This window comes from Monodelphis domestica, chromosome 6 (assembly GCF_027887165.1).
Source record: "Monodelphis domestica isolate mMonDom1 chromosome 6, mMonDom1.pri, whole genome shotgun sequence".
Lineage (NCBI taxonomy): Eukaryota > Metazoa > Chordata > Mammalia > Didelphimorphia > Didelphidae > Monodelphis > Monodelphis domestica.
The window spans coordinates 4,962,087-4,980,824 of NC_077232.1; the positions used below are offsets into that span (position 1 = coordinate 4,962,087).

General features: G+C 47.7%; 1 protein-coding gene across 2 annotated transcripts in view; it reads left to right on the forward strand.

Annotated features, from left to right (window-relative positions):
• Positions 1-18,738, forward strand: part of TESMIN (testis expressed metallothionein like protein) — a 55,591-nt gene that overhangs the window by 32,412 nt on the left and 4,441 nt on the right. Inside the window, exons 7-9 of one of the 2 annotated variants that reach the window (XM_007497792.2) lie at positions 10,691-10,793; positions 12,423-12,560; positions 16,241-16,416. In XM_007497792.2, coding sequence (XP_007497854.2) covers positions 10,691-10,793; positions 12,423-12,560; positions 16,241-16,416 — 417 coding nt within the window. Of the gene's footprint in view, positions 1-10,690; positions 10,794-12,422; positions 13,775-16,240; positions 16,417-18,738 lie in introns of those variants that run through there. The other variant, XM_056801179.1, reaches the window with a different exon arrangement.

Consider the following 18,738-nt stretch of genomic DNA (forward strand, 5'->3'; position numbering starts at 1 on the left):
GCGGTCTCGCCCTCAATGTGCCTTGATTTGGTCATTTCTAAAATGTGTGTGTTTCAAAGGGTGCTGTCTGCCCGGTGACAAAATGCTGGCTAACCGGAAAGCCCGGAGGAAGGCACCGTTTATCCACAACCCCCAGCAGGCCAGCAGCCAGAGAAGAGCTTTGGGGGTCCTCGAGTGGTGTTGGCCAAGTTGTAGAACACTGATGCCTCCAGAGGAGAGCTCACTGTAGGGTCCAATGGAAAAGGTGCTCTCTGCGCCGGGCTGCCTTCAAGGATCTTCTGTTCCACTGAGGCAGGAGCCCCAACAGGGACACACATACACAAGCTGTTTGTTTTCCTGAATGTTGACTATGTGGGAATACATTTTGACTGCAGCATGGGCCGGGGGGGTGGGGGGGGCATTCTGCAGTGAAGTCACTTCCCAGTAAATCTAAGCTTCTTAGACTCCTTCTCTGCAAGGATCTGAGCCGCTAGACTGGCCGATGTCACAGCGGAAGCTCATTCCTCCTTTTGCCCTAAATCAGGCACGAGATCTTCCTCCAGTGTGCCCAGTGGGCGATGGGGATGTCCTGGAGCCTCTCGCTCCCAAGGCGAGACGTTCTCCCAATCGGTACTCTAAAGCGAAGTCAGTCAGTCGTCCTTTCTAGACTGCGCCTAAGAGGGAGGAGCTCCCTGCTTGGGGCTTGGGGGGGCTGTTCGGGAAGTTGGGGGAAGCCTCTAGACCCTTCGCTCAATAACATTTAAGCTCATAGAGAATAATGAATCCCGAAGCACAATTATCCCAAAGAACAAGGTAGCAGACCCCAACTGTAAGGGAGGAGACTCGTGCTCAATGGGACGTCCATAGATAGAAGTGTTATGTCTCTCCCTCAGGCTTGTCACCAGACTAAATGCCACTATCCTGTTTTAATAAAAACCCTCACCTTCCGTCTTGGAATCAATCCAATGGGATGGAATGGAATCCATACTGTGTATTGGCTCCCAGGCAGAAGAGTGGTCAGGGCTAGGCAATGGGGGTCAAGTGACTTGCCCAGGGTCACACAGCTGGGAAGTGTCTGAGGCCACATTTGAACCCAAGACCTCTTGTCTCTAAGCCTGGCTCTCCATCCACTGAGCCACCCAGCTGCCCCCCACTATAATGTTTAACAGCTAAGAAAGGATGTATGAAACAGATGAAAAGAGACCCCAAAATGTGCCGGTCTGGCTTGTAACCAACTTCACTTCTTAACCTTCTGCTGCGGCTGCTCACAGCATCCCAATAAGCATGCTTGAGTTTCAGCTTTCTGGTTGGTTGGCAAGCAATGAAATGGCCAAACAGACAGCAGGAGAGGAGGGAGAAGGAGGGAGAAGGAGAAGCAGGAAGGAGGCTGTTCTGAGCACCAACCAGGGAATCCAAGGAGACTGTCCTGAGGTCTGCAGTCCTCAGACCTGGGGTTCGTGGGGAGCAAATACTCACTTCTGTCGGCCGGGCACGTTTCTTGTCCATGCCCAGCCTGGTAGAGCTTACAGGAGGAGGAGGAGGAGGGCAGGTTCTCGGAGGATCCTACTTGCTGACCGTCCACTGTCTGATTTCATTGGAAGAGGCCAACCAGACGATGTGAATCTTTTTCTTTTTTCCTAAGATGTTTGGCAGAGATTTCTTATACGGGAAATGGGCTGGAGGATTTAATAGTGAAAAAAGAAGGGAAAGAGAAGGGCTGGACATTGAAAAGAATTCTTCACTCTCTGTGGACTACTTCTCTCTCTTCTCCCTCCTCTCCCTATTCAGCTTCCACTTGGATTGGAGGCAGATGGTGAGGTGGTGCTGAGTTGGGCTGGAGGAGGAGAGTCCTCCCTCTTCTTCCTCATCTCTAGACTGATGAGGCTTGATGAAATGGCCCTCTGAGGGCCCCCTGGCCATGGGTCAAGGAGCCTATAAGCGGGAGGGCCTCAAATCCAACAACTGTTAACCCACCCCATTTTGTCATGGCATGAAGTACGTTAAAAGGAGCATTTCACACCAATTTATTATCATTGGAAATAATTTATCTTGGGGGCAGCTGGGTGGCTCAGTGGATGGGAGAGTCAGGCCTAGAGATGGGAGGTCCTGGGTTCAAATCTGACCTCAGCCACTTCCCAGCTGGGTGACCCTGGGCAAGTCACTTCACCCCCATTACCCAGCCCTTAACGCTCTCCTGCCTTGGAACCAATACATAGTATTGATTCTAAGAAAGAAGGTCAGGGTTTTAAAAAAAGAAATAATTTATCTTAGCTAAATTGTCACTTGGTCATTGCTTTTTTAACCAAGAATTCAGTTTTTACTTTTACAACAAAATTTTAATAAATTTCATAGAAGTGATCATCTCCCTAACAGCTTAACTTTAATTTTTAAGTGATTTCAAGAATGAAAACTAAATCTCTACTTTCTTGCTAAGGGCACCCTGTTCACAGAGAGGTAGTGAAAGGCATAGTGAAAGGGTCCTGCTTTAGAGAATGAGGACTGGGATTCAAATCCTGCCTCTGTCGTTTACTTCCTAGGGGACTTTGGTCAAATCCCAGACTCCCCTGCGGTTGTCTCCTCGTCAGTAAAATAGGGCATTGAACGGGATGGCCTCGGAGGCCCCTTCTAGGTCTGTCGATGACCCTGTGAGCAACAGAACCTCAATCCTTAGGAGGAATTAGCAATGACCATGAGGGGAGGCTCCTGAACAACACTGGCATGCTCTAAGGGTGCATGGAAATAACTAAACCTGGAGCAGAGCAGAGAGCATGTGGCCGGCCATTCTCCTTCACCATCCGAAGGTCTGTTATGGGGAAAGGTGGCTCCAGAGGGTGATGGAGGTGTCAGCTCTGTAGAAAGAATTGATAGGAATCAGATGGTCTGCCTTGAGAGAGAGAGAGAGGGAGAGAGAGAGAGACTCCCATCCTGCCGGTGCTTACCCATAGCTGGACAACCATATTCTGAGGATGCTTATAGAGAGGAATCTCCACACATAGCCTGGGAGATTCCTGGGGCAACTTTTAACTTCTTCTGTTTCCAAGATTCTTTGCCTTTTCTGCTCAAAGCCGGCCTATTTGTCTGTCAGCTCCAGCTTTCAGAACCTCTTGTGGAACCCAAGAAAGCATGCCTGTTCCATTGCTGATAGGGTTCCCCATTGCCCCCGCCCCCATTTAAGTGCCCTTTTCCTTGGGTAGGTTTACCCTCCGCCGGAGATGGCTGCAGCACTTTAGAAATCTGGGTACTGCAGAGCAGAGAGCCTGAGCCATCCCTTGCTGTCCAAGCCCAGCCAAGGACCTTCAGGACTCCAGGAAAGGGCTCCGTTTAGAATCTGGAGTAGCAGTTTTCCTTCGTTAAGCACCGTGGTCGCTGTTGCTGACGACTTTCAGAAGGAAAAGGAGGAAGATGATGGGCACCTCGCTGTTTTCCATTTCCTTCCTCTTTCCGGATCAGCCGTTGAACCAGGCCACCAACAGAGTAAGTCCCCATGGCTCGTAAATGACCCAAACGCCAGACAAGAGACTACATGGTGTTCGGTGGAGAAGCAGATCTGAGGCATCCAAGGCTTGGTCCCTCCTGGCTCTTGGTAACCAGGCAGTAGGTTGGGCTGTACTGAGAAACTCATACAAGCCAAATTCTTGGTGATCTGTTACTCCTAGGATGATAGGACCAGACATTTAAAGGCAGGCAGAAGGGACCGTAGAGGCCACTCAAAGTCGATTGTGCATGGATGGAGGACCAAATCTACAGCTCAACTGAAGCCCTCAAACAGTGAAAGGTTGGCAGGCTGAGCTTCAGAGAAGGGAAGGGACTTGCCCAAGATCATCCAGCCTGTAAGCCCCAGAACTGGAACCTGGAGCCCAACATCTTGATTTCAGCTCCAGCCTTCTTCCTGCTGCTCAACGTTCTTAGAAGAATATCCATTCTTTCATGGGATCCCCATAGCAACCTTAAGGAATAGGTAGGAGAGGGTTTTTCTTTCTTTCTTTTTTTAACAGAGGAAGAAACAGAGTTCAAGTTTCTCATTCACGGTGGCTCTGAGGCAATCTCTGGTCTTGGTCTTTGGACCCTACGTGGAATCATCACTTGCTAGTTGAGTCTTAATCTTCACCACAGTGAAAGTGGGCCGTCTGGCCAGACACCCTGGAGTGAGCATTGGCATCGTGTCATCCTGACTGCTGCCTTCTGCTGTTTTCCTTTGTTGTGGGGGTGCTGTAGTTGTGCTGTCTTGGATCCAGGGTCCTTCCAGGCAAGAAGACCCAAACAGACCTGAGCTCTCTGTGAGGGCTCACTATCACCCCAACACCCTATCACGGCTGCTGCCAACCCTTCTTCCGTGCTCCTTCCTGAAGCTGTCATTGTAACTGAAAGCAGACTTGCACTTGAACTTAACTCTGGGCAAAGCCTCATCCTCAGGTGGCTCGTCTTGGAGACTCTGAGGGCTCCCTAATGCAGCTCTGGCTCCCCGCTCTCACTCTTTGGTGCCTTCACATGCTGGGCTGCATCCTGGTCTCTGGTCCACTGCGGCGATCCCTTTGGATTTAATGCTCTCATTTAGGGTCTCTGATCTTTCTGTGGGCTTTAGTCGGACTCTGGAAGATTTTCTAGGCTTTCTCTTTGGGGGCAGCCTGTTCCCTCTGCTCTCTTTGGGGGGGGGGGTTGACATCCTCCTTGGTGAGCCGAGGCTTGGCCCTCAAATGCTCATAGCTTCTGAGCTGAAAGATCTGAGCCCTTGGGTCGGGCTTTGGCCAGTCTCTATGATCAGACTCCCTGGGGTTCCCTCTGACGGACCCTTTAGATCCAAGGTGCCCATGGCCATGGGCAAATGCTGCTGACAGGTGGGGCAGTGCTGCATGTGGCCAGCAGGGGGCAGGTGTGGCCCCACTGAGAAGATGGACTGGGCGATGCCAGGATGAAGGAATGAATCTTCAGAGACACCTGATGCCACTGATGAGACTGAGGAAAATGAGGTCTATCGAGTTCAAGTTGCAGAGTAAGTAATGAATGAGTGTCACTGCTGGATTGAATTCAGGCTGGTTCTGTGGAAAGAGGACAGACCTTCAGCCAAAAAAAACTCACAGAAAAAGTCCAGCTCCACGTCTTACTGACGTGCGTCTCTGGGAAAGCCGCTGGACTTTTTCGAGCCTCAGTTTCCTTATCTGTAAAGTGGAGAGAAGAATTATCCTGTTTATCTCATAGCATCAGCATGTAACTGTTGCTTTCTATGATTGAAGTGTTATAGAAATATGGATTGTTGTGACTACTACCAGCAGCCAATCACAAGATCACAGAGTTTTGGAGTTGGAAAGGATCTTGGTGCACCACGTGCTGCATGGAGCTGGCGGGGGGTCATCCAGCCCATGGAGGGAACATGCCACCTGGAGAAGCAACCCACTCCTCTTATGGATAATTCTCCGGTCTCAGGGAGGCTTCCTGATGTGTCCGCCTTCAATTTGCCTTTTATGACATCACTCATTGCTCCTGCTTCTGCCTTCTAGTGTCTTTCAGACTTTCAAGCTTGCCCTGCCCAAGTCTTCTATCTTACAGGTTCAACATTCATCGTGTTGTGGAATCGTGTCCATTCACCATGCTGTGTACCCTGCTGGGAATGCTCTCTACATTATTGGTGTCCTGGCAGCCTCGTGCATCCAGACTGACCAGTTCCTGGAAATCCCACTTCTCCGAATATAGTCTGAGATTCCTTTCGTTTTTTGACCATCATATTACACTGTTACGAGTATTGAGGTGGCACAGTGGAGAGAGTGCTGAGCTGGAGTCTGGAAGACCTGAGTTCAAATTTGGCTTCAGACCCCTCCTAGCTGTGTGGCCAGCTCTCAACTCTTCTTCGGACATTTTCATTCTGTCCTTTGTTCTAGTCCAAAGCCCATTCTCTTGGCACAGAAGATAGAGATGAATCCAGAATTCTGCCTTTCCTCTGCTATTGGTTATCATTGTCCCGGCCATACCAAGCAGCAGCCTTGGCACTGCACCACTATGGACGTGGCTACAGGGATCTCGCCAAGAAGTACCTCATCTTGGAAGGCATGGAGAGAAGATGGGATGAAGGGTAGGTACCAAAAGATGAAAGCTAGCTGGCCCAGAGCCATGGAGCCAGAGCCAGGAGTCCTGGAGCTCCCAATGAGCCGAGGCCATCAAGATGAGTGAAAGACAACAGAGGGTGGCCATCACTGGTTCCAAATCGACCTCAAAGGCACCCACAGGCTTCTACGGGAGCAGATGACAGAGTCAGGAGGGAGAGCGAACACTGATTGACAGTCAGGATCCAAAAAGACGACAGGCTCAAGCACTGAGCCAATTGAAAGGAGATGGAATTCAATCAATGTTTTCACAGGAGTGATACGGGAGAGGTGTGCCTAGGAAGTAGCTTATCTGAAAAAGACTGGAACCATTTCAAAGGCCACACACTGAATCAGCAGGGTAATGGGGAAGCCAGGAAATGAAGGTGATCATTTGGGCTGTGTTCCATGTTTTAGGAAGATTTGTGGAAGATCGTCTGGAAGAAGGCAGCCAGGGCAGGGAAGGGCCCAATGTTTGCACCTTGTGAATACAGGCTGAAGGAATTGAGGATGCTTAGCTTGGAGCAAATATGGCTCGGGGGAGGCTTGACAATCTTCTTTAAAGGGTCATCCTGTAGAAGAGGGATTCCATTTGTTCTGCTTGGCCTCAGAGTACAGAGCCTAGAAAGAAGGGAGGAAGTTGCAATGGGGCAGATCTAGTTTGGGTGTCAAAAAAAGCTTTCCAGCAATGAGAGCCGCCACAAAGTGGAAAATGTGAGCTGCCTCAAGAACTCACAGCCCCCCTCTTTGGAGGTCTTCAAGCAAGTGTGAGCCCTTTGGGGTATTAGAGAGGAGACTTCAGCAGGGATGTTTTGGACGAAAGGGTCAACTCTGAAAGTTGGTGATTCTATGATAAAGTTCATCTCTCCAGAGGGGGCAAAGGAAGAGAACATAGAAAGGAGCCATGCACGGGGGAAATGGGGCACTGGGAAAGAGCAAGAGGATAAGTGAGGAGGAAGCCAGTCTGGGTAGAGGAGGGTTCTCTAGACAAGCGTTTGCCAGTCTGAGAGCTGACAAGAATCAAAATGGCTCTCAATGAGGCTGACTAAACTCAATCTAAGAGTCAGTTTATGATAGTGGGGCAAAGAGGGATCAAATGCAGATAAAAGGGAGCCAGACAGGGCCTGAATCAGAATCAAGTCAATGAGTGAGAGCCCTCTGTCAGGGGCTCCAGGACCCAGCAGGAGGGGGCTGAGGAGGGGAGGGACCATGGTCTGTTCCACTTGTCTTTGAATCAGCAGCAGCCCCTCTGGGACAGATAGAAGCCCCCTTTTAAAGGGCCCTTCACTCCGGTGGCACCTCTGTTCTCCAGAAAAAGACATTGCTGGTGGGGACAGTGTCCATCATGGACATTTCTACAGTTCATTGCAGCTGACCTTTATGATGAATATTTTTAACACTGTGAAATTATGGTTTCAATGTAAATGGAGTAATATGTGAGAGGCATTTATGTGTTTCATTTTAATAGGCAACTGTAGACAGAGAGCTGGCCTTGGCATCAGCCTGGGCCCCAGTCCCATCTCTGCTACATGCTGCCAATGAGGTGCTACGTAAAGTGATTCTCCAGGCCCATCTGTGTTGGTCAAGTTTCATTGTTGGGTGTTCCCTATCCTGGTGAAATCACAGGTCTGTCCACCAAAAGGGGCCTTTAGGTCCTCTTTGCCAAGCCACTGTCCATTTATTTAATGTAATGTTATATTAAATTACAGAGAATTGAAAGGGTAGAGAAGTTGTCAATGAACACAAACTCTCCAAGACCCAAATTGGTGCCATTTGGGGGCCACTGTTGGCAAATAGCTTGGTCTCCTCAGAAGACTGACAAAAGGAGGATCCCTCCAGATCTGTTTAGTTTAAACCCAATCTCCCTCCTCCTGCAGCATGGCAAGGCTTCCCAGTATTCCCAGTAATGGTATAATTACTAGAGTGACTGATGTCGTCTATCAACTACCCTTCATACTTCATGTATACTCATACTTGTTTGCCTGTCTTCTGCCCCAACTGACTGTGAGCTCCTTGAGGGCAGGGCTTTTACCAACTCTATCTTAGCCCAATGCCTGGCACATAGTTAAGAGTTTGATCTGAAATATTTGCTGACTGATTGATTGACTGGTACAAGCAAGAATTGCTCATAAAATTCAGAACCAAATAGACTTCTGTGTATTCTCTGTTATATCTTATGCCACAGCGAATTGTATCACCATTGCGTGACTAGATCGTTGAGTTTGGTTTTCTTGTTTATTCAGCCCCATCTGTGATAGAGGATGCTGTGAGTGAGGGATATCTGTCTCAGCTCTCATAGTATCTTTGTGGACCTGATAAGGAAAATGTGGACTGGGCAATAGATAGTCCAGTTATTTGAATCAGAACAGATTGATTGACCAGATCCATTATATCATTATTGGCTTCTTAATGTCAGCTTGGACAGAGGTCTGTAGAAGAATGCCCCAGGGAGCTGTCCTTGGTCCTGCGGTGTTGTCTTTCCCCCCTTCCTTCCAGTGACTTGTATGAAGGCATAAATGGCAGGCACATCACATCTGAAGATGAGAGGAAGCCGGGAGGGAGAGCTAGCCTATTAACTGACAGGGTCAAGATTCAGAAAGAGTTCAACAGGCTAAAATGATGGGTCAAATCTAATTAAAGATGAAACATAATAAAATGTAAAGGTCTATGTTTGGGTTAAAAAAGATAGGACTTCCTAAAGAAAGGAAGGAAAGGGTAGGCTTAAATAGCAGAACTTCCAAAAAAGTTCTGAAAGTTCTAGTGGACCACCTGCTCAGGGTGAGCAATCCATACTCATATGATCTCAGGCCAAAGTTAAAGAGGTACAGTCCCCCTAATCTCCCTTGCTCAGACCACACCTGAAGTCTGGGTTTCACATTTTGGGAAAGACATTGACAAGCTGTGAGTGGTTAGAGGGTGGTAACTAGGGTGGGGAAGGGCCTCAAGATCATGCCTTAGGAGGAGTTCCTGAAAGACTCGACATGTTGAGTCTAGAGGTGAGAAGTTGGGGAACAGGAGCATGAGAGTTGTGTTTAGGTATTGGAAGGTTGTCCTAGGAAGGGGGAAGGATCAGCCTTTTCGTCTTGGCCTTGGAAGACAGAGGGAGGAGCAGTGGGTAGAGATGGCCAAGAGGCCAATTAAGATTGGGTGTCAGGACAAATTGTGGAATGGGCAGCCTCAAGTGGAGAGAGGAGTGATATCTGTGCCCACCTGGGAACCTGGGGGCCAGGTATTAGCATGGAGTCTTCTATAGAGCACTTTAAAGCCAACATTTCTTTGGAGCCTGATTGCTCTTTGAGAACATGATTTTCAGGAATTGTGGCAGAGCTGGGGACTAAAAGCCCCTGAGAATAAGAAGTGATGGGACTCCTAGGTCTTTTCTGCCCCCACCCTGTGGCTCCTGGGGGTCCTGTGGTTCCCTAAAACCTTCCTTGGGGCAAAGGTCATAGGAATGTGTTTGAGAGAGACTGAGACAGGGAGAAAATTAAGGTGGTGAGAGAGAGAAGAGAGAGGGGAAAGGTATGGGAGAGGGGGGGGGAGAGACAGAGAGAGAGACAGAGGGAGAGACAGAGAGAGAGAGAGACAGAGAGAAGAGAGAGAGAGAGAGAGAGAGAGAGAGAGAGAGAGAGAGAGAGAGAGAAGGAGAGAAGGAGAGGCGAGAGAGAGAGAGAGAGAGAGAGGGAGAGAGAGAGAGAGAGAGAGAGAGAGAGAGAGAGAGAGAGAGAGAGAGAGAGAGAGAGAGAGAGGAGAGAGAGAGAGGGAGAGAAGGAGAGAGGGAGAGAGGGAAGGGATGTGGATATCCCTGCAATATGACTGCACTGAACCTCTCAGTGGGTGAGGAAAGAAGTCTCCTTTGGTGTGGGGACCATGGGATGAAGGCTCCCTGGGCCTTCTAGCCCAGGAACAAGGGAGAGAGCACCTTAAAGACTGGTCTACTCTCAACTCTCTGAGAGAGGCATTAGAAAAAGTTCTTATGTCTTAAACAAAGGAGGCCTTCCTCCAGCCCTGGGTTATACTGTCTAAGACCTACAATAGGACCCATGGGGGCAGAGTGGCCATTCCTAGATTAGAATTCTGCTAGTCACAGTATTATTTGGTAGAGTCCAACAGAAATGGCTGTGTCGTCCTATTTCTACCACAGCTCTCTTCTCCCTAAAATTGCCTAGGCTTTCTGTATGGCCATAGAGAACAGTTTAGCAATGGGATTGCCCTACCTCTTCCTGAACTTGCAGCAAATGCCTTCACTTTCAGCTCAGAAGATGGAGAGGCACAAAGCCTGATGGGAAGGGGACTGTAGGTTCTGGAGGAGGAGTCCAGCTGCAGTTAGAGAGGCCCTCTCCCCAACATGGGCCCATGCTCATGGCTGTTCCCCCCAGTAGGCGGGCCACTGACCTCCTCTGGCTTGGGGTCGTTGCCTCCCTGGGGCGCCTGTGGTCACGGCCGCAGCTTAGCTCAGGGGGTAAAGGCAGCGCGTGTTCCCAACAGAAGGTCCGGGTCTCCTGTCGCTAGCCCTCCCGTGCAGTCTGTACTTGTGGATCAGATCCTCTTAAACACATATGATCGGTCGACTCCCACCTGCTGGAGGGGCGCTTTCCGTGGCCGGCGCACACACACTCTCACCTTCGCTCTCTTTCCAGGTACTGTGATTGTTTCGCCAACGGGGACTTTTGCAACAACTGCAACTGCAATAATTGTTACAACAATTTACGCCACGAAATCGAACGCTTTAAAGCCATCAAGGTAAAGAGCCCCGAGGATGGCCAGCCTTGGGGAACGCCAACCCTTCCGCGCTGACCAGGAGGGAGCGAGAGGCTCCTTCAGTACCGCGGAGAGCTCCCAGGGCGGGCCTGGACCGCTGGTTTGGTTGTAGGGGCGGCACCCGGCTTCCCTCCTCACTTACTAAGGGAGAGGCTGTCCCAAGGCGGGGAGCTGGGGGAATGACCCATATGAGAGGGCCAAGAGGGCGCTTCCCCTCTCCCTAATAGCTTGGAAATCTAGATAGAGGCTCCTGCTGTTTCCTGGCCTCTCCTGCAGACCCAAAAGCAGAGTAGCAAAGGAGAAAGGAGGGAGAGGTGATGTTAGAGCTTTGAGCCACCTGTGTGCTATAAGTGGCTAGAGAGCTAGGCTTGGGAATAAGGAAATCCAGCTTGGACTCTTGGGAGCTTCGTGATCCTCACTGAGTCACTTAACTCTGAACCTCAGTTTCCCCATCCGTAAAATCAGCACACTCTTTCAGGGTTGTTGTGAAGATAAAACCAGATAATATAAAGAGCTTTTGCACACTTTAAAAAGCCCTATGTGGATACTGTTAATTGGATCATTCCCCAGAGGGTGTTTAGCTGTAAAATCAGGGGCCTCTCAGCCCCCTCTGACCCTGGGCTAGAGCTCTCACACCTATAGAGAAGAAGGGTCCCAGCCCTGGAAACTGGTTTGCAGCTCAGGGTTTTCAGGGACATTGAACTCACTCCAGCCTTGGGCTGCAGGCAGGGCAGTCTTGATGATCCCTGAGGCTCAGACAGGGCAGTGAATGGCCAATGAAGAGCCTATGCTATGCCTAAGTAGCTTCTGAAAAGAAACCGCATTACATGAAAAGGATTAGAATGCCATTTGTGACAGGCTTGTAATTGTTACAGGCATTTAGCTAACTGAATTGCCTATTTGGAATGTGGAAAAATCATTCCTTAATGTGACTGAAAATGGCAACCAAATTCTACTGGGGATGGATGGCTAGAAAGGGGGGGAAGGAGGGGAGAGAGACAGACAGACAGACAGAGAGACAGAGAGACAGAGAGAGGAGAGAGGAGAGACAGACAGACAGACAGAAAGAGACAGAGACAGACAGACAGACAGAGACAGAGAGACAGACAGAGACAGAGAAACAGACAGAGAGAGACAGAGAGAGGAGATTGTTCTTCCTTAGACACATAAACTTCAACCAAATAACATTTCCTTAGAGGAAAAAGCACTCTGTGAATATAAAAGTACAAAATAAATAAATGTAGCCACAAAAGGAACTGCTGAAATAAAGGATAGACTTGGAGAGGGAGGTCTTGGGTTCAAATCCAGACTCAGACACTTCTTAGCTGTGTGACCCTGGGCAAGTCACTTAACCCTCATTGCCTAGCCCTTACTGTTTTTCTGCCTTGAAACCAATACTTAGTATCAATTCTAGGACAGAAGGGTTTTTAAAAAACTAGAATTACGGGGGTTATTTGCTGACTGTGTACTGAGGATTATTAGATACAGAAACATAGTTGAGGAGGTTTGTACATAAAATGCATTCATGCATCCATTCCTGAAATGCATAATTTAGTACTACATACAGAAACCTGGGGAGAATTTCTCACCTGCCTCTCCCTTCTCTTTCAGGCCTGTCTGGATCGAAATCCAGAAGCCTTCCAACCCAAGATTGGGAAAGGAAAATTGGGGGACATTAAGCCTCGCCATAACAAAGGTTGTAATTGCAAGAGGTCAGGCTGCCTTAAGAATTACTGTGAGTGCTACGAGGTGAGTCTTCAGCATCTCCTTGCTTCTAGAAAACCCTTCTCCTTTGACAGCTCCAAGGAGACAATGAACAAAAATGTTTGCCCTCATTTAAAAAAGGAAAAGACAACTTTGATTTCTGATTTGTTTATAAAAGGGCACCAGATCTGAATTTGTGGAAGCCCACAGGCATTATGTCAACAAGCATTTATTTCTACATGTGCTTCTAAGTAAGGCATCTACTAAGTTTCACACACTAGATCGAATGCTGAGTATACAAAGAAAGGTAGCCAGCCCTACCCTCAAAGAGCTTACAGTCTAGTGAGAACTAACATTTATGTGATTCTTTAAGATCTACAGTGTTAACTCATTTGATTCTCACAACACCAGGTGAGGTAGGTGCTATTACTGTAGCTAGATGGCACAGTAGATAGAGCCAAAAAGACTTGGGTTCAAATCCAGCCTCAGATACTTGCTAGTTGTGTGACCCTGGCCAAGTCACTTTACCCTGTTTGCTTTAGTTTCTTCTTCTATGAAATGAGCTAGAGAAGGAAATGGCACATCACTAGGCAAGACTGAAAAGCAACTGAACAACAACAATTTTGAGGATGAGGAAACTCAAATAAGGGGATAAATGACTTGCCCAAGGTCATACAATTTATTAAGTTCTGAGGTAAGATTTGATCTTGGGTCTTCCTGATTCCAAGTCCCACACTGTCTACCAAACTACCCAGCTGCCTTCAATTGTCCTCCCCTCCCTCCTTAAACAGCCCATATGTTGCCTTCAGATGGATGCCCATAGACCAGCTGTGCAGATACTGAGGATCCAGAGGGGCTGATAGGTCCCTCCAGGAGCATTAGGACAATATGTCCCTGGGGCCTCCTAACCCCTCTGACAGTGCCACTTGTGGGTCTGGTGTTCAGTTCTAAGAGACCACAGCTGTTGCTATGGGCCCACATCCAGCCTTAGTGGGAGCTCCAGGGACTTGGATGAGTGGTTTTCCAGGTGTCAGTTCCAAGATTTTGTTGCTTGGTCCTGGTTCCTTCAGAAACTAAAAAGAACCTCTTGTGAATTCCCCAGATCCTCCCTAGGACTATTTTGCAATGAAAGACCTCAGCAGTAAAAGCATGTTAATAGAGATTATTCATATGTTAATGTTAATGTTAGTATGTTCATAGACATTCCACTGGTTTGCTGCCATTTAAACCTCTGCCACAGATAGGTCCCCAAAGCCCCCTCAGGACCTCTTTAGATGCCCCCCACCTTGCAAGGGCACTTTGGTTGCAGGTAGCTCCTACTTACCATATTGTCATCCCCTTGGAAGATTACAGGTGACTGGCCCAAGTCACCACCGTTCCTCCCTCCTCCAAGATGAGAAGGTGTCAGGTGGTTTCTTCATGGGCAGGTGAGGATCAAGCTGTGGGTTGTGGGCTTTACTGGCAGTTGAATGGGGGACTGCAATCTTCTCTAGTTTCTCCCTTTTTCTTTTTCCTGGTCTTCTACCTCCTGCCATGATGGAGGTGGAAATATGGAGGAAGAAGAGTTCTCTCTTTGAAGCAGGACCTTCACCTCAAGAAGGGGATTTGTTCTCTTTGAGTAGGGCCTGGTGGGGAGAGGAGGGTTTCAAGTATTGTCCACAGAACCATGTTCATAAAACCAGCTACTCGAGCCATCATCACAAATCCAGATCACTGGGTGGTGAGACATTGTCTATTGGAGACCTGAGATACAGAGTAAGGTCTAAGGACTTACCAGCCATTTATCTGTCTGTCTGTCTGTCTGTCTGTCTATCTGTCTGTCTATGCTATCTACCTATCTATCTATCTATCTATCTATCTATCCATCTATCTCTCTATCTATCCATCCATCCATCTATCTATTCATCCATCCATCCATCCATCTATCCATCCATCCTTCTATCTATCTATCTGTCTATCTATCTATCTATCTATCTATCTATCTATCTATCTATCTATCCATCCATCTATCTATTCATCCATCCATCCATCCATCCATCCATCTATATCTATCTATCTATCCATCCATCTATTCATCCATCCATCCATCTATATCTATCTATCTACCTATCTATCTATCTATCCATCCATCATCTATCTATCTATCTATCTATCTATCTATCTATCTATCTATCCATCTATCTATCTATCCATCCATCCATCTATCTATTCATCCATCCATCCATCCATCTATCTATCTATCCATCCATCCATCCATCTATTCATCTATCCATCCATCTATCTATCTATCTATCTATCTATCTATCTATCTATCTATCCATCTATCTATCTATCCATCCATCCATCTATCTATTCATCCATCCATCCATCTATATCTATCTATCTATCTATCTATCTATCTATCTATCTATCTATCTATCTATCTATCTATCTATCATCTATCTGGTTGTTTGTTTTGCTTAAATCCTTACCTTCTGTCTTAGAATTGATGCTAAGTATTGGTTCCAAGGCAGAAGAGAAGGAAGGGCTAGGGAACTGGGGTTGTAGCTTGCCCTGGGCCATGCAACTTGGAAGAGTCTGAGGTCAGATTTGAACCTGGGACCACTGAGCCACCCAGCTGCCTCACCAGCCTTGTAGCTAACAGAGAATGCCACCAGATGAATGGTGGTTCTCTCACAGAGACCATACTGACAATGCTGGTCACTGAGTAAACATTTGTTTCACACTGTGGTATTCTGATGACAATTTAAAATTTTTAATGAATGTGAAAACAATCTATTTTATGTCCAATTGGCTTGGTCACCCACAGTGACCATGATCATTAGCTATGCCTAAATTAATCTCTACCTTTATTTTATAAAGGTAAAGTAAATGTTATTTATAACTCTATATACATTTATAATATTTATCTATATAATAAAATATAAATATAATAATATTTATTTATATTGATATTGTGGCCCAATTATTGAATCTCATTAAAAATGGCATTGGCTTCAGACACTTCCTAGCTGTGTGACCCTGGGCAAGTCACTTAAACCCAATTGCATAGTCATTACCACTTTCCTGCCCTGGAACCAATTCTTAGTTACAATTCTAAGATAAGGCGGGGGGGGGGGCTTTTTAAAGATGGCATTAGCTGTATCTCCTTGGTTCACAGGAGTTGCCACTCTGGGGTGGGAGTTGGGGCTCAGATATGACCCTTTGCAGTGGCCGCTGCATCTCTCTAGTGTGTTGGGATTTCTAGAAGGAAGGCAAACACAATTCCATCTTCCATTTTGCTCAGTGCTTGGCAAACTTGCCAAAATGAATACACACACAAAAGTGAGGGCGTGTGAACATGCATGAGTGTGCACAGTCACCCCCACCCACTTCACTGTCAGGAGCTGCACCTGGTCCCACAGGGCTGGCTCTCCTCCCAGAAAGGAGCTTATTAAGTCTGTTCTGCTGCTCCATCTCCCTTTTGCCTCTTTCTAGCCCACTCTTCATCCTCTGCCTCTTTTTCTGTGAAAACTGGCAGAATTTCTGTGGAACTGGAAGAGATTTCTCTTGGGTGGTCCCTTCCCTTTCTGCACACATCCCCCCCCCCCAAAGATTTAAATGGAGTTTGTCAGTTTGAAATGAGGTCTGTGGATAATGTTTTGCGGGTGGAGCTCTTTCTGTGCATTATGGGCACTTACTGTTTTCTCAATTGAATTCTTTAACCAAAGCATTTATGTTGCCAGGCCAAAATTATGTGTTCTTCTATTTGCAAATGTATTGGTTGCAAAAATTATGAAGAAAGCCCAGAACGCAAAACCCTCCTGAACATGCCCAACTATGTGGAGATCGGAGGCTCTGAAGGCGGCCATCTTTTTTCGCCATCCAAGTTTGCCGTATTGCCCAAGTTCAGGAAAGACAGGTAGGCAACTTGAAACGGGAGCTCGGCGAGGGGAGATCACACCATGGAGCCGAGGCAAGAAGAAACTTAGAACTGGCCATGGGGATGTCTTCAGTGCTGGTGGTGGCCAATATCAAGGCTCAGAGCATCGTTTGGCCAGGATTCTAATGGAGTGCCAGGTTAATGCATGTCGGCTGCATTACCTGGCAGACTCTCCCCCCTCCCCCAAATACACAGTTTGTCTTGGGCTGTATGCTGTGTCAGCCCAAAGGGGAGAGAGCCCCAATGTCCTCTGCCCTACTCAAACCATTTCCGGAGTACTTTAGGTCTAGGGGCCCCAAAGGACATTTAAGGAGGACAGTGATGATCTGGAGAAGGGGCCAAAGGAGGCCTCCAGGCCTGGGGATGGTCCTGGAGTCCATACCATAGGAGGTACCGGGAGCATTGGGCTTGGAAGGCTGGGGAGGGGGAGCAGCCCATCGGATATTTGAGGAGCTGTCAGGAGCCACCTCATCCAGCCCAAACCTGAACCAGAATCTCCTCCATCACCACACCTAGTGAGGGTTTGTCCAGCCTTTCCCTGAAGGTTTCAAGTGAGGGGGTGGCGTGGGGACACCTACCTCCCAAGACAGCCCACTCAACTTTGGCAGGGTCTCACTGAAAGGCAGTCTCCTTTATTTCAAGCCCAAACGTGCCTTTCTTGTCCCTTGCTCTGTCTTCTGGAACCCAGCAGATCAAATCAAACCCCCCTTCCATGTGGCAGTCCTTTAAATACCTGATAGCTCTGTGCCTCCCCTGAGCCTTCTCTTCTGGATAAATATCCCTCGTCCTTTCAACTAATCCTTTTCTAGAAAGCTCTCTCCTCTCTTTACCATTCAGGCTGCTCTCTCCTGCTTGTCACTGTCCTTTTAAAAACATGGTGCCCAGGGAAAGATAGTTGGCACAATGGATAGAGAGCCAGGCCTGGAATCAGAAGGACAGGGTTCAAATCTGACTTTGGATACTTCCTAGCTGTATGACCTTGGTCAAGTCATTGAACCCCATTTGCCTAGTCCTTGTCCTTATGTTTTAGAGTTGTTACTAAGACAGAAAATAAAATGGGGTGCCCAGAATATAACCGAAAAGTGAGACTTTTTGTCACTGGAATCACTTGGCAGATTCAGTTAATGAAACAGAGATTTCTTGGGCACCTACTGAATGCCAGGCACCATACTAGGCACTAGAGATGCCTAAGCCAAGACCAAAGCAGTCCTTAACCCTCAATGAACTAAGATTCTGTTGACTTGTGAATTGGTAAAGGCTCTCATGTTTTCACGTGGGAATGTATGTCACATGTATTTGCACACATGTATGTGCATGTTGTCATGTATGTGTTTAAGTATATTCCTTTATATCCATTCAGAGTGGAGGCTAAAATGTCCCTGGTGTTGAGCTGTAGAATGGCTCTAAGATTTTCTCTGCACAATTTTGCCCAAACATGGCCATAAAAGGCACCTTCCCTCGTCAGCCCAGGTCCAGGCAATGCATTGTGGTCTGATGTGGTGTGAGAAAGTTAGCCTTTGTGGCGGGCAGCCTCCCCCTTTCCCTTCAACCTTGCTCACAGAGTTTTTTCCCATTTCATCTTCCTGCTTCTCCAAGTAAACAGCGCTTGGCGGCATTGCCATCCCCCACTTACATTTCTCATAAAACATTCATGCAGACTTTCGGCTTAATCTTTTCCTGGGTATGTGAGTTGTCTTATAAGCTTTAAAACATGTTCCTGGGCCTCACATTTACAGAGCACCCACTATGTGCCAGGTAATATGCTAAATGCTTTATAATTATTAACTCACTTGATCCTCACAACAACCTATGAGGTGGGTGCTGCTATTATCCTCATTTTACAGATGAGGAAATTGAGGCAGATGGATTCAGTGACTTGCCCATTTAATATATGAGGTGAGACTTGAACTCAGGTCTTCCTGACTCCAGGCTCAGCCTTTTATCCATCAGCCCCCCTAGCCTACACAGTGTGGTGTCATTAGTCTTTCCCTCAAAATCTGTGTGTGGAACTGAGTTAGTCCTGAGGAGACCACCCTGATAGAGTGCTCCTCCCTCTCCCTGACCTCTGCCCCAACCATTTCTCAGAGGGCTTTAGTCTAGGCTGTAGGAGCCTTGTCAGCTCCTGGATTCTGTGATTCAGAATGTCGCTGGGGCCTGGCATGAAGCATGGCATGGGTCTGCCTCACTTCATTAGCTTGTTAGTCTCCATTCCAAGCCTTCCCAGCAGTGTGGGGATGGCTGACGTGGACTTCAACCTAGTGAGAGTCAACAAGGCAGAGGGTGGAAGGTGCCCCACTTGGG